Source organism: Cricetulus griseus, assembly GCF_003668045.3.
Source record: "Cricetulus griseus strain 17A/GY chromosome 1 unlocalized genomic scaffold, alternate assembly CriGri-PICRH-1.0 chr1_1, whole genome shotgun sequence".
NCBI lineage: Eukaryota > Metazoa > Chordata > Mammalia > Rodentia > Cricetidae > Cricetulus > Cricetulus griseus.
In genome coordinates, this window is record NW_023276807.1 from 93229349 (window position 1) to 93246303 (window position 16955).

The 16955-nt window shown below is 40.8% G+C and overlaps 1 protein-coding gene across 1 annotated transcript in view; it reads left to right on the top strand.

Annotated features, from left to right (window-relative positions):
• Positions 1 to 16955, top strand: part of Cobl (cordon-bleu WH2 repeat protein) — a 150784-nt gene that overhangs the window by 72633 nt on the left and 61196 nt on the right. The window contains exons 8-9 of the mRNA XM_035453021.1: positions 9918 to 10062; positions 13525 to 13695. Of these exons, the coding sequence (XP_035308912.1) occupies positions 9918 to 10062; positions 13525 to 13695 (316 nt within the window). The remainder of the gene's footprint in view (positions 1 to 9917; positions 10063 to 13524; positions 13696 to 16955) is intronic.

Sequence of the window (16955 nt, forward strand, 5' to 3'; positions counted from 1 at the left end):
GAAGAATTTTTTTTCTTCCTTCGAGCAGCTGCCAACTGCCAGTAACATCTGAGTAAGGCATGGGGCCTGGAGAGCACTTCCCCTGCCAGTTCCCAAATTTTAGTTGGGCTGATCCTGTGACCACGTGCAAGTCTTGTGAATGTAGCCATGGCTGGTGTGAACTCCTGAGTATGATGTACTTGTTGAGTCCAGAAGCTTGCATTTCATAGCACTTCTCCCCATCCTCCAGCTCTTTATTCTTATACTCTTTTTGTCCTTTCTTCCTTGATGTTCCCTGTGCCTTGGGGATGATGATGCGGGGAAGGAGTAGGTTGAGAAATATGTCGCATGCAGAGCAGAGAACTCAGTCATCTCTCCTCAGTACTTTGACTCCCTATACCACTAAGCATTGACTACTGCCCCCTGGGGAAAAATATAAAAGTCCTCTGAACATGGTTGAAGTTCAGAACAGCCCAGGTCTACTAAAACATAAATATTTACAAGACAATTTGACAACATGGCTATTTACCAAAATAACAATAGCAGGGCCCATGACTACCTCAGCTGTGGGCATTTTCTTACCAGAATTATTTGTACCAGACATTGTCTTTTCTGAGACAGGCCTCAAATCCAATCATAATGGTTAATTAACCAATAAGTCATGACACTATTGCATCAGTGGGCACATCTTGTCTGATAGGTCAGTATTGAGTTAGAGCATCGATGTCTCCCACTCCCCAGCCGCCTGTGTGGCACCTTCCAGGACATGTATGTTTTGAGATCAGTTTGAGATTGGTTTCCTTTTTCATTTACTTCAGCCACAGTGTGTGGTGTCTTCAGCAATAGTGCCTTATCAATAGAATACTTACAGTAAGAGCAATGGCAATAGCCTTTGTTGTTTTGGAGAACTGGGGCCTACCTTACCAGTAACTACTAGGGAGGTACCACAGGCCTTGCAGTATGATTTTTCATTATCCTAAATCTTAGGGTAATCACATTTGGAAGCACCCCCTTTTAAGTTATATTTTGAAATTAGCTTACTAGTGACCTTACATAAAGCATTGTCATGTATCTTTAGTTTTGGTTAACCTACACACAGTTTTCTCCTCTTCCCCAAACTCATCTCCCATCCCCCTTGACTACTTTATTCCCAGTTTTGCCCTCCTTCTTTTGATCACATATATTCCACAATCCTTCCAATTATACTTTTTAATTGAGCTGTAAAATTGTAGGTTTTCATATGGTTTTCCATGTGCCTTCCTTTGTGTTAACCTTCTCCTCCCCATTTTTGCCATAGCCCCTCATCCCTTTCTGCTTCAGACTTCCACCCCCGGTATTCCCATTGTCTGCTTTCACGGTAACTACAATCTCTTACTCTCCTTTCCTTATCATGTACCTCCCCTCAAAAAACCCCTTTCTAGTGGCTTAGTGTCTTATCATAGGGTTTCTATTGTTGGCTTAAAACACCATGACTAAAGGAGTCTTGAGAGGAAAGGGTTTATTTCATTTCTGCTTCCATATCACAGTACATCATCAAGGAAATCAGGGCTGGAACTCAAGACAGAAACATAGCTCCAGCTGGCTTCCCTCCATTGCAGCTCATGTCCTTTGGCAGTTGTCCCATGGTACTACCATCTGCAAAATTCTGGGGTCTCTGCAACTGGATTGTACCTTCACCAATAGTCTCTCCTGGGCTCTTTTCAGGGACTTGACTCTGCTACAGGATGTGAAACCTCAACTTATTTCCATGGCCCTTAGGGAACCTACTGAAATGGAAGCTGTATTTTTTACCCACAGTCTCTCCTGGCCTCTCACAGTGCCAAGCCTCAGCTGCTCTCCATGGCCCCTTCATGCCTTCAAAACCAGTCCCATCTGGGTAATTCAACTAGCAGCAGGAATTACAGCCTTAGCTTTCTCCATACCACATCTTCTGTGTGCTGACCTTGAGGAAATACTCCCAGAACATTTCACCTCAGTGATACTGGTCTCCATTTAATTGCATCTGATTTCTCAGCCTCAGCTGGCCAGATTCAGTTGTCCCATAAAACAAAATTTTTACTTCAGTGGTGATAATCTCTTTTTAATTACAGCTGATTCTTAACCCCAGCTGACTAGATACCACCGATACTTAACACAACAACATCACTCAAATGTCCCAGTAGACTCTCAAAACTCACTATCTATCTAGTATTCTTTCAATTCAAGTAAGAACCCACTTATAACAATCTTTTAGTGGAGGTCTGGCATTGATGAATGCCCTCAACTTTTGTTTTTCTGGTAAGGTCTTTACTCCTTCCTCAGTTTGAATATTTGATTATTTTAAAATATAGCAATGGTGTGTACATATGGATGTAGTGTGATTCTTAATACATTGTAGAAATAGTTAAGCTAATCAATATGTCTGTTATCTCCTCAATTTGTCTTTTTGGGTGGAAATATTAATCATCCATTTTCTAAGAATTTGAGAGTATAGTGTTAGTATCCATGGTTACCATCAGGCAACAAGCAACCTCATTCCTTCAGTTTAGCTGAGACATCTCATCTTTTGATTAAAATTTCCCCATTTCCTCCTACTCTGTATTCCATATGTATATTCTACCATTTCTGTCTATGTTTGTACACTGCCAGACAACAGATTGTCTCTGTGCATTGGCTCTTGTTAGTAACATGAGAGTGCAGATATCCCTTCAGCTCACTTATATCCATTCCTCAGCAAATGTACCCTGAATGGGAATATGTGTGTCATGCAGTTCCTATTTCATGAGCCTTCATGCTCTTTCTTGGGGATGACTACTAACTCAAGTTCCTTCTAGTAGCTAGCAGTGCTTCCTTTTTCTATGTCCTACCCAACTTCTGTTATCATCTTTATAAATAATAACCATTGTATCAGGTGTTGTGAGGTATTGTGGTTTTAATTGTCATTTCCATGGTGATTTGAGTTGTTGACCAGTTTTCATATATCTGTTGCTATATGAAACAAAAAAACTGGTTTTGTTTGTTTAAGGTAGGGTTCTGCACTGCAACTCAGGCTGGCCTAGAACTCACTATGTATCCTTCTTTGGCATCAGACTTGTAGCAATGTTGCTTTTGCCTACTGATTAAAGATGTGAGTCACCATATCTGGCTTCTATTGACTGTGTTCAGACTCCTTGGCCATTGTTTAATTGAGTTATTTACGTACTGTTGTTTGAGTTCCTTATATAACTTGTATGTTGTCCCTGTGTTGAAGCATTTCTCCCAACCAATATCTGTTATTCTTCCTTTTTGACTTGCTATATAGAGGCCCTTTAGTTTGATCCCACCATATTTGTTTCTTTTTGCCTTTAGAATTTTATAATTTTAACCAAGGACAGCGAAAATACAAAGCATTAGTGATAACGAACTGAACAATACTCAAATAAATGAAGAGATTCATTGTTTATATACTAAAAGTATTAGTGTTATTAATACAAACATAACATCCAACGAAACCTACAGATTCAATCCAATCAAAATTCCAAAGTTGTTTTTCATAAAGACAGAAGAGGCAATCCTTGGATTCACATGGAACTGCAAAAAGACCCTGAATAAACCAACCCTCTTGAGCAAAAAACAATGAAACAAACAGAGCCAAAGGCATTATACACCATGATTTCAAAATGCAGTATAATATGTTATAAAGCTACTATAATCAAAGGAGCACTGGATCACATAAAAATAGAGGAAGGGGTAATGAAGTAGGTCAGAAATATCAGAAATAACACTCACTGCTTTTACAGTTACCTGACTTCCTGCAAAGCCACCAATGGCATTCAGTGAATAATAACTTCTTCAATAAATTGTGTTGGGAAAACTGGATGTTCATATATAGAAGTATGAAATTGAACTTTTATGTTACCCTTTGCACAAAAATTAGCTCAGATGGACTTAAAAACCTAGTAGTAAGACCTGAATTATAAAACTATATGAAGAAAATATTCAAAGAAAGCTCTATGACAGTTTATTGTTGATTAGATCTCTATTTTTGTCAGATAGTTTGGCCAGAGTGTTCATGGGTGTCATTCTGTTTACCCTCACAAATTCAGATATACCATCCCATCACTTCTGGTCTACACAATTTCTTCTGAGAAACAGGTTATAATCTCATGATATGTTCATGTGGCGCATTTAGCAGTCTCTTCTTGCTGCTTTGAACTGATTCTCTTTGCCTGTGGCTTTCGATGATTTCCTTAGCATGTGTCTTTCAACTGATCCTCTTTGGGTTCATTTCAGTTGGAATCCTTTGATCTACCTGAATTTTTATGTAGAGTGATTTTCGTTTCTCCAAACAAGCTCTACCTCTTTCCCTCCTTCTCCTTCTGGGACTTCTATATTGTTCCCTGTGATGTTGTCTCAGAGAGAGTCCTCATCTCTCCCTTCTTTCTTAGGAAGTCTTCTGACTCAGTAATTTCTAGTGGCATGTCATTAAGTTTGCAGAATCTCTCTTTGTTTGATTAGGTTTTCTAGGTAAACCCGCAAAGTCACTTTTCAGCATTGTTGTATTCTCCTGGTTCACATATAGTTTTCTTTATGTTGCTTACTCATGTATCTTTCTTCTCTCTTATAATTCATCAAACTCAGTATATAATTACTTGGAATTTTTGTCAATCTCCATTTCCTTGGGATTGCTTTCTAGACATTTGTTGCTTTTCTCAGAACACATTTTTCTGGCTTTTTAATGTAGTTTTATTGTTGTTGTAAACTGTACATTTAAAGACAAAAAAAAAAACAACAACAAAAATGCTTATTCCCTTCTCCAATAATGAGATTGATGACTACCTTATATGCCATCCTAGAGACTTCATCCAGTAGCTGATGGAAGCAGAAGCAGATACCCACAGCTAAACACTGGGGTGAACTCCTGGAATCCAGTTGCAGAAAGGGAGGAGTGATGAACAAAGGGGTCAAGACCAGGCTGGAGAAACCCACAGAAACATCTGACCTGAACAAAGGGGAGCTCATGGAACCCAGACTGACAGCTGGGAAACCAGCATAGGACTGTTCCAGAACCCCTGAATGTAGATATCAATTTGGAAGTCTGGTTAATCCATGGGGCCTCTGATCAGTATTTATCCTGGTACACAAATGGACTTTGGGAGGCTCTTCCACATAGAGAGATACTCTCTCAGCCTAGACACATGGGGTAGGGTCTAGACCCTGCTCCAAATGATATGACAGACTTTGAAGATTCCCCCATGGAAGGCCTCACCCTCCCTGGGAAGCAGAACGAGATAGGGGGTTGGTGGGAGGCAGGGGAGAAGGGGAGGGAGAGGGAACTGGATTGACAACCTTTTTTTCTGATTTAAATTTAAAAAAGGGGAGGGGGATGCTCATTCCTCATGCTTTACAGCATAGCATTTTATTGGTTCATTAGGGTAGCAAGTCCACCTGCAGATATTGGAACAGCTCAAGCTTTGCCAATGTTTATATCTTCTTTGGCTTTTTGTGATTGTACTCCCAGATAGAATGTTTGTGAATGTCTTCAATTAGCTTATAATTTCTTTCTCCCTCTGGTGTTTGTCTGTGGTAGTGCAGGTCTCTGACACTGCGGCTAGTCTCTAAGCTCCCATGGTCTCCATAACTTCTCAAGAAACTTGAGCGTTCTAAGAAATATAGTTTTTAATAACCAAGACAAACATTCTTAATATTCAACTAAAGGCAAGAGGTTTTAGTTCCATATGGCTCATCTGTCCAGCTGAGTAGCAATCACTTAAGAAAATGCTGGAAATTTTACATCCAAGATAAGAGGATTGATGGAGGAAGAAAGAGAGAATAAGAACATAAAAATAACAAGTACCAGAAATGTCACTTCTTTCCATATTCCCAGTCAGCTGTGGCCAGCACCTTTCACTCAAGCAAGCCTATACAGAAAGCCAAAGCATTACATGCACTTCTCACTCTTCTCATTCCCCCAAGGAATAACCTGTAAGATGGTGCTTCCTCCTGATTGTGCCATGCTGTACCAGCCTCCACTGGTGGTAATGCCAAGTCTCTGAACTCTGGAACAACCAACCTTTAAATTTTTCTTTCAATTCCTGCCGTCTGTCCAATCCAAATAACAGCAGCTCCCTAAGAAGGCTCCTGTCACTGAGGACAGAGCCAGTCCTTGGATAGGCAACCCTTCTTAAAATCTGGAGAGTGGCCTTATGATCCCTCCATTTTCCTCCGAAGGGAGATCTGAGCCATGCTGGCTTGGGGATGAGGTAGTTGAATTGGCTTTCTTATTCATGTTCATGTGAGTGCTCCTGCTTGGGTGCTGTGACATCGTAGCTGATTACAGGAATTCTCATTAAATCTTTGCATGCTGCAGAAGGATGCTGAGTCATTGCTTGTATAAAACAAGGCCCAGGGCTTCATATCTTTGCACCTTACTGTTGCAGAGAATTTTAAAATTGGAATAAGTAATTTTGTACTCTGTTTTCTTCACTGTGAATGCCACATGATTGCTTGAGAAGTCAAAATAAATGGACTTAATGAAAATTCAGAAGAAGAAAGGAAGAGATAAATATTGGGAAAAGAAAAAAGTGTTCTAAGAAATGTAGTTTGTAATAATCAAGACAAACATTCTTAATATTCCACTAAAGGCAAGGGGCCTTAGTTCCATATGACTCATCTGTCCAGCTAAATAACAATCACTAAAGAAAAATGCTTGAAATCTTATACAAGATAAAGTGGATGGAGGGAGGGGAAAGAGAGAATATGAACATAAAAATAACAAGCATGTGAGAGTATAGATTTATTAAGTAGCTTATGATTGTTTGATTATATATATCAAACCATCAGTTTCAGCACCTCAAATATATACAATATTTACTTATCAACTATGGTTCAATAAATTTGAAAATAAAGGAAAATATGGCTTATAAAGCAAATTAATGTTTCTCCTTTTGAAACCCATTAAAATGAATAAAAATTAATTTTCAAATAATTTTAAATAATAGGGAGTGAAACAATGACAGTTCTTAGGAGCCACTGTGATAAATGCCTAGCAAAGTGTGAGTAGCTAAATATTTACTCCTAGGGATTGGGCAGGCATCAAGCAGGCCCAGAACCCCAACTAGGCTACAGAATCTGGAGCAGACTCCACTGCACCCAAGAGTAAAGAGTGAGCTGATGACTGTTGCATATCTGAGGAGAAACACCAAGTGACCCTTTCTCCCAGGCAGCCATGCTCCCAACTTCAGAAGGGTGACTCCAGACATTAGTCATGGCTCAGTCAGAGCTCCACGTGCTGCAAGGGGGGCTGTTGCACTTTGTACCCCCAGAGGCCACCTTTAGGAAGGACAGCTGAGAATCCTTCTGTGTATGGAGGACTGGCATAGGAGAGAATCCTGCACAGGTGGCTATGTAAAGCTCTTTCCTGTCAGCTAACCAGATTTTGACCCAGACAGACACTCAAGGGAATTTTGTAAATGTGTGAAGTGACTCTATCCTCCAAAACAATATATTGTAAGCAGTCAGCCATGGAGCACAGATATTTGAAGATGGGTTAAAATGAAATTATCAGAGACAGACAGAGGTGGGAGAGAGGGAGGAATAGGTAGAGAGGGTAGTTAAAAATAATGAAAATAAAAATACTATATATGTACTGCTGTCAAGAAGAAAATGAAAGAAACTGCACCCAAGAAAGAAGACCACAGTGGTGATTTTAAAATAAGTAGAAATGTTGGAAATTTAAATATGCTATAGCATACTTTAACACTCAAAAGAGCTGAGCAATCAAGTAAAGGAAATTTTCAAGAAAGAGACAAGGGCTCTAGAGAAAAAAATAGGCAATTGCTTTCACAATCCTCCATACTCAACTGACTAAAATTCAGAGGGGAAAATAAAAGAAAAAGGTGAAATGTACCACTAGAAAATTCTGCAGGTTTCAGGAATATAATGCCTCAGGAGAGGTTGAAAAGAGCATGGAATATCTGGGCACAGAGGGGAGAGGACCCTCCAGGTTAGCAGCAGGGAAGCCAAAAGGATGTGGAAGACTAAGCCTCAGTAGGGTTTGCATCCCATGGGCACAGGGGCAGTCTGGGAGTTGGCAGGCCTGCATGTTTCCAGTATTTTGTTATTGGCTATTTTTCCTCTGTATCTGTGTATAGTGTAATAAGATAAAGACATTTTTAGTTTGAAAATCTCAAAATCTTCTTCATGTACAGCTTGGTCCATAAACAGGGGATCAACAGAGTAGAAAAAAACATTAATTTCCTGGAAGTTCAGCTAGGAAAAGAGAGTTAGGTAGCAAGCCAGGTATTCCAGGCAGGAGGCAGTAGGATGGGGTGAAGCTTCATCTTCAAAAATGGGCCCAGGGTAAAACTTAAGAACTGCTTGTTTTCTGTGTAAGAATTGCTGACCACAGTTGACTTCAGGTAACAGAAACTGAACCTGTTGGAAAGGTCAGAGTACTGAGCCATTAGATAGCGGATGATGATTGAAGTCTCAGGCTGCAATTTCAGGGTCATAATATAGAAGAAAAATCTGTCCTTCCCTATGTGTGTAAGAGATAAATTCCCATCTTCTGGAGCAGAAAGACAGAACTCTAGCATGTGCAAATCAAGACAGCATAGGAACCTTACTTAGTGCTGAAATAGTGAATTCTAAAGAAGGTGTTTTCTGTGGGTGCTGCCGGAGTAGAGGTGGTAATCAAGACTCCCTGACAACTAATACTTAAAGGGCTGTTTGACTTTATGTTTGGCCCACTTTTTGTACAAAATATACCAAAGAACATTGGAAATATATGAGATTATTGTGATATATTACACACATGCAATGCATCATTAATCACTTTAAAAAGAGAAAACTAGAGATGAGAAAAATATATGCCAACTGTTAGTACTTTATCTGAACAAAATTAGTTTTCTACCTTTTGTTTCCATATACATTTTATACTTTTTGCAATAAAGTGTATTACTGATAAAGTTTATAAATGTTTTACAGATAGACATACCTTTAGACAAGAAGCGAAGTATATTTTTTTGTAGCATGGTCCTGTATAGATACTATACTCTAGTACTCATGAAACATGCTTGAATTACTGAATCAAAGAGCACCCAGGGCAGGCCCGAGGTACTAGAGGGTGGCAGTGTGCTCAAGCTCCAGCCCTGGAAAGGCCTAGTAATGTTTGGACAGGACTTGGCTATGAACAACTGAATACAGAAAAGAGTGAAGCCCTCCTCTGCACCTAAGCGCTTCCATTTCAATGAATTCCAATCAACTGAGAGTGAACTAATGATAACTTTGACTGCAATGAAGAAGCAAAGAGAACTGACTCCTTTGGAAGCAAAGAACTGTAGTCAGTGGGTTACAGACAGAAACATATTCTGCTTTCAGCTGTGAAAGCTTGCCCAAGCTGGTGATAAAGAGCATTAGAATTTTGTTGTCATCATGTCTGAGCCAGAGCTGGATTTCTGTTCTGGATAGAAGACTGATACCCCATATCTTTGTCTAAGGGCCCTATACAGAGATGCTTCACTGTGAGTCTAGATGCAGAGTGGGTGTAATGTGGCCCCTGCGCTGGTCCTGGGTTGTCTACATGAAGAAGCAGAAAGGGACCTGAATCTTGAGGCACACTGGCTTCTCCTATCCTAGAATTAATAAGTTATCTCTGGTACTTAGGAAAGACAAGGGGTCATTTTCTCACGAATACTCTGGGGAAGTTTTGCATTGGAAATGCCTATAAAATAGGCACTGCTTGCACAAAATGGGGAGCTAGGAAATTTGGAAGCATCTCTCTGCTGCCTCCAGTCCACACCAGGTATTCTAGGCCTCTTCTACCTGCTTGAGAGAAACAGACCTGAACAGGCAGTGTGACACAGCTGTCCTTTCATGGCCATGCCACACACAGCCTGCCCCTGAAAGGCATGGGTTCCACATGTGTAGTGCCTCATACAGACCAACTAATCTTTGTCATCCTTTATTGTGCTTCCTAGACCTCACTCAGCTCACAGGCTGACCTACAGAAGAAGAAGCGGCGGGCACCAGCTCCTCCACCACAGCCACCTCAGCCACCACCGCCAAGTCCTGTGGTCCCCAGCCGCAAGGAGGACAAGGAAGAGAACAGGAAGAGCGCAGTGGGTGAGTGAGTCTGCCCTGCTGTGTGCATGTCTCTGGGATGCCTGCTTTAACACAAGTCTTCAGCACTGTTGTTAACACTGATAGTGGACTGACTGCTTGTTAAATACATTAACCCAGAAAACATGGATGCTAAAGAAAGAAAGTCTGGAGATGATTAGCTCTGAATTCCCTTAATATCTGATTTACACTGAGGAAGGCATCAGGTGGGGAAGGTGGTGGAAAGGGTGGCTCTTGGTTTGAGAACCCAGAACCCTAGGAGAAAGTGATGAATGGAGCTCCAGGTATGAGTGGCTATGGCAGGTGTCTCTGGAGGATGTCTGTAGAGGCTGTTTGAAAAGTGTTTGTCATTTGAAAGACACCTTAGACCCCTTGTGGTGTATACAGGTTGTGTATTTTTAATTTGAATGTCTGAAATTTGAAATTCCTCAAAATCTGAAACTGTTTGAGCATCAACATGGTGCCACAGACGGAAATCCTGTACCATGGAGCTTGGTTTCATGAACAAAATTAAAAATTACATGAAATTACCTTCAGATTCTATATATGAGGTATATATGAATTATAAATGAATTTCATATTTAGATTTGAGTTCCATCCCCAAGATACCTCATCATGTATATGCAAATGTTCTAAAATTAGAAAAATCTGAAATCCAAAACACATCTGGTTCTGAGCATTTGGATATCAGTCTGTGGGTTCCTATTTGAAAACAATCCCCATTTATATACTCTTTATGCATTTAGCAAAGCCCCCATGTTGAAAATAAGAGAACACAAAAGAACCAGGCTGGAGTCCTGACACCTGTAAGCAAGGAATTACCTGTGAGGCCATTATACCCCACCCTCATGTGCTGGAGATCACAGGGGGAGATGCTAAGGGCTGGACTTCCCAGGCCCATGAACCTTAGAGGCTCACTTTATTTTAAAATCTTTCAGTATCTGCTATCCCACTGTAGTAGGAATAAGACTAACACTTGCAAAGTAGGGATTAAAACATTGCCGTGTTGGATTGACTTGTTCCCATTACTGTGACTCCCATGGTTAAAAGTGCATCTGAGTCCTGGCTGAAGCCATGAGGCAACCATGCCCATTCATTGACTCAGGCAGCCTGTTGTTTCTCCATTGACAATGGGTCTGTGACCCCCAAAGGGACAATATTCCCAAAATAAGTTCTGAAATTTTAATAGGGGTGACTTGGCTGCTTATCAGCATTCTTCGCTTTAGTCAGTACTTTAATTTTAATGCCTGACATTTCACTGCCTGAGAATCAATTATCCTAAGAAGTAATAACCTGTATTTTATATCAGTTCATCTCATTTTATATCAGTTCATCTCATTTCCCAGAGGAATATAATATCAGGATGAAAATCAAGGTCTGGAGAGACAGGTTGGAGGTAAAGGCTCCTACAACCAAGCCTAACATCCTGTGTTTGATTCTTGGAACTCACATGTAAAAGGAGAAAACTCCCACAGGTTGTCTTCTGATAACCACATGCCACTCATGCCCTGACTTATACACATGTGTGTGTGAGAGAGAGACATACATGATAGATACATACATAATACATATATATAGACACATACATACATATATAGATAGATAGATAGAAAGAATAACATGGGGCCCATGCTGGACACTAGATCAGCAGGGCCTATAGATGCCAGCATAGATGTGAGGTAGATGTCTAGAACTGAAAACTATGCTAACATCCCTTCACTGTATTGCAAAGGGAAGATGTGAATAATGGAAGTTTGCCACACTTCCCCCTACCTGGTCTGTAACTTGTTTGTGGATACAAAAAAGCCAGAATCCCTTCCTTTCTAAAAATAATGGTTCCCTTTGAGGGTAGGAGCTGGTAGACAAGGTCTTATCAGCAATGAGAAGCTGAATTTCCCTCCCATTCAGAAGAATCCATAAAGTAAGGGGTTATCTACAGCACCCCCCAAAACTCACCAGCAAAATCTAGGTATCAGGTTAGAGGAGAGACAGAAGCTCCTACACACACACACACACACACACACACACACACACACACACACACACACACACACACACACACACACAATGTATGTGTACATGCATACACACTTGTACACAAAGTTCATGATTTTGTTCTCAGATATCTAGATTTTAAAAAGGAAGATTTATTTTTTGGAACATAAAGCAAAATAATATTTGAGTCAAGGGCCTAATTTATTGGCAATCACAAATAAATCTTGGAATGGGAAGCATCCTTCCACTGTGCCTTGCTCCCACGGTGTAACCTTATGTTGTGCTCCTTCTTGCATAAGGCTGCTTAAGCAGCCAGGGGCCACCAACAGCACCACACAGACTGATTTGCACTTGGAGGAAGAAATGATTTTCACATGAGGAAGTCATATCCAAGAAAGGAATAAATGAGTATATCTCTTAGAGAAAAGGATCTCCCTCAATAGTTTAGTTATATGGTAAAGAGCACAAACCATACACTATATTGTTAGAAGATTCTAAACTGTACAACTTGAAGAAAGTATTTTTTAAAACACAATAATAAACACGAATTAAGACATGGACGTTTATGCCACTTATGAACTTAAACATTGGCTTTCACAAAACCATTTGTATAAGAAATCTGTTTTCACATAAGATTATAAATGTATCCCAACATGTCACAAATGGAATGGGGCTTCTCTGAATCTTGATACAAAATGCAGGTGGAGTGAGCATCTCTAACCCTTCCTTGCAACCTGCAACTTCAAAAGACAATTTGAAGACTTTGGTCCTAAAAAAGTGAAAGAAGTTGATAATAAGGTGGGCTCAAAAGAGATAACATAACCGCATCACTGAACTGTCTCTCAATAGTAAGTGAATGTGATCTGTGAGCCTGGGAAAGGCCAACGTGAGGAATAGTCTCATTTCAACTTGGCTATGCTCCCTCAGTAGCTTTCCCGATTTCTTTTGGGGAATTTATGGAATTGTGCCTAAAAGAGACAAATGGCTACCAACCAAGCAATTCTTTCCAAATTATAGCTGACAGTAGGACACAATGTTTGTGAAATGTTTAAGCATGAGGATGTTAGCTATGGTGTATTTCTGGGTGAGTGACTTTGATATGGGGTATGGCTGGCTTGATGTGGAGTGAACTGGAATTTGGTATTGGGTATGGCTGGTCTTGTGTAGACTGAGGCTGGTTTTGAAATTGAATGTGGCTGCTTTGGAATTTGACTTGGTATTAGATATGATTCGTTTAGTGTTAGATTTGGTGTAGGGCGTAACCACTTTAGTATAAAATTTCATGTTGTGTGTGTCTGCTTTGTTGTTGGATTTGGTGTTGTATATGGCTGGTTTGGGGCAGAGTGGTGTAGGCTATGATGTTGAGGGTGACTGGTTTTGTGTCTGGTGAGCAATAGCTTTGTGCCCTTGGTTAGAAGGCAGGACATCCTTTGGCTTAACCTTTGAATCCTTCCTGTTGATTCCATGTAGGTGTTGGACGTCAGGTGCCTCAAAAGCCTCCCAGAGGCACAGCCCGGGGCCCACCCCAGTTAGTGCTTCCCCCGCCCCCACCCTACCCTCCTCCTGACACAGATGTGACAGAGCCTGTCACCTTTCCTGGGGAAGGAGCTGGTTCCGAGACCTCAGAACTGAGACCCAAACGTACGTGCCTCTTGTTTCCATTCCAGTTATGTGTTGACCATCTGTCTTTCTGGTCACTATTGGTATTAATCTGTTTCCAGACATTCCCTTCTTGCTTTTGGACATCTGTACCTTTCCTTTCCAATTTTCTTTCCAAATGCTCAATGCAATGCACCTAACTTCACAAAGAATGCCCTATGAATGCCACACAGTGGCCTGTAAGAATGACATGGTAAGTCAGTTGTTCCTACTGCCATTAGACTTTAACCAGAGATATGCTTGTGAGTATACAGTCAGGGAGGAATTGATGCTCTTGGGGTTGGTAGTTTCCTTAGAATATGTACTGAGAGCAGCAGCCACCAGCAGAATGAACTTTGCCATTCTACTGAGGCTCACTCAGAATGTCTATGAATGCATATCAGGGCAGTCAGGGTTCAGGAACTGGGAGAACAGCCCTTATAGGTCAGCTGTGAACCTCATGGCCAATGGCTAGACATTGGAATACTTCTCTGTAGTAAAAGAAACCAAGAAACCCAAAGAGGAAGCAGCTTCTATCTAGCCACAGCCAGAATTAGAGTTCTATTGTGCCTGTTTCTCACAGGCATCATCCTCCCTCACAGTCTCTTGGAATTCTTTTAGTGAATGTTAATAAATATGTATAGCATTTATACCTTGAGATGGACAAGAGCTTTACAAACTATACATGTTTGCAAAGCATCACCTTCATGCTAGGCTTGTGACAGTGTCCATGTATTCTAATGGTTCAGTGTCACTCTGAACTAGCCCAACTGCCAACATCTATATACTGTGCTCTGTACGAAGTTTGTGCTTTTCCACCATTTCATTTACCTTTTCCTGTGATTGGAAATGACAATTACCTGTCCACTAACTTATCTCCTTTCTTTTGGCAAAATAATGATGACTCAATTGATCTTTCTTTCCACAAATAATTCTTATGCCCTTCAATTATTTTTATCCTCTTTATATTAAGCAACCTTCTTCATGCAAATGAACTGTTGTAAGGTATTTGATAATGAATAATCAACTAGTGCCAGGTGATGGTGGTACACACATTTAATCCAAGAACTTGGGGCAGAGGCAGGTGAATCTCTGTGAGTTCCAGGCCAGCCTGGTCTATAGAACTAGTTCTAGGACAGACAAGGCTAAATAAAGAAACCCTGTCTTGAAAAGAAACCAAAAAAAGGAATCAACTAAGATGCTAGAGAGTAGACTCAATGGCCAAAAGCAATTATTGCTGTTATAGAGGACCCACGTTCAGTTTCCAGCATCTACACAATGGTTCACAATGATCTGATGCTTTTTTCTGACCTCCATGGGCATCAGACATGCAAATGGTACACATATATACATGCAAGAAAACTACTAATACATGCAAAAGTAAATCTTTTTAAATCAACTATACATAGGTCAGTGAAATGTTCATTATGGTGGTCTCAAGCCATTGTGACATCTCTGAAGAGAGGGGTATTCTCAGCCCCCTCACACCAAGGCATATGATGATTTCAGAGGCTATGTCTGTGACTATTGTCCTTACTCACAACATCTCCTCCTTGTGGGGACAAGTGAACAGCAATAGCAGGTGAGCACAGTAAAGCTCAGATTGTCAAGAAAGGATGCCCACTGCAGTGGAGTGGCTTACAAAAGGCGGAAGAGCCAGGTAAAGACCTGAATCCTCTCCCACACTTGCCTTTCTTCAGACCCCCAGATTTTTTGACCCCCAGCAAGCAAGCTGGGGCTTCAGACAGACAGGATTTGGAAGGAACTTACAGAAGCCTTCATTAGATTGCGGGGGGGGGGCAGAGCTTCCTCCTTCATTTCCCTGCCCACCCTGAGACTTCCTTAGAGGTCTGAAGGATGTGAAATCCTTCAGGATGTGAAATCGAGCAGCAGACTCGATTTCTTCTTGCCTTGTTGCTCAGTTCTCATCCTATGGTCACTACCATCTGACCTTAAGATTATTTCTCCAAGTATGGCATTTCATTAGCCCTCCACATCATAAATCACCTTTCCTCCACCCTCTGCTACCCACCAAAATGCACATAATATAATGAAGAATAGGCCAAGATAGAGGCCTCAGAAACCATTAGATGACAGTCAACAAATGCCACTTTGTTCAATCTTCCTTAGCCCCTGCAATGCAGTAGCCTGAGGCCACTCCTCCTCTCTCCCAAGTGTGTGTGTGCACCAGAATCTCAGGCGTACAATGCAGAGCTGCCTAATTAGCAGAACTAGTCTGTCTGATGTTTATGACATTGAAAACTGGCATCACCTGCCCAGCCAGGCAGACTACAACTTGCCCTCTTTGATTCAGGATTTAAAGAATAGTTAGGGAAAATGAAACCTTTGTATTCTCCTCTTTCTTTCCATAAAGCAGAAATGTAGTTACTCCTCTTACCTGTCTCAAGAAAGGTCAAAGTGGTGAGCATATGGCGTACCTGGTGTTAACTTGTGTCCATATCATATGCTTCTCATCTGCTCTTGCAATCAGACTTCTGACATTTTGGGGATACATGAATGCTCAACAGAGACATTTTCATGCTGGCTCCAACTTCTTGTGTATCTCCTTCTGCTTTTGGTTTTAAAACTTCACTGCTTATAAAGCAATTGTCATGCCCTCAGTAGAAACTTACCTTGAATATCTCTGAGGGCCAGATGGTCCACCAGGAACCTTTGGCTTTAGAATAACCTTTGTGATTTGTGTAACAGATGTATATATCATTCTGGTATTAGTCTTTTTTGGAAACAGTAAACTCAACTAACCTTCCTATGTTTGAGAACATTCTAAAAGCTAGTAGATGATGAATCTGTATGCAGATGTGGGTAGGCAATGGGAAGAAACAAAATAGTATCTCTGAACTCTGTCCTGTGTTTTGATAGCTCCCATTCTATCTTTCTGTTTCAACCCTTCCTCCCTAGCCTTTATAAATATTCGATCCATAGCCATGAAACCACTTTAACCTGTAATTAATAGGGAAAAATTGAAAGCCAGTATCTGTGTGTTTGCTCTCAGACAGATTTGAGACTTTTGAACATATTTGAAGTCTAGGGCTCCAAAAGAAAGAGAAAGAAGTCATACATTAATGCATGTGCTTTGCTTTAAGAGTCTACTTGTCATAGCCTGTTCTCTAGCCTGACTTAGATGGTCCCAGCCTAGATCCAGGTTAATATAAATTCTGTACACCCCAGCTTCTCAGACAGGCTGCATTATCTGTGTGCACTCTGCTATCTAGGAACAAGCCTACCATCCTTCTAGCTTGAGG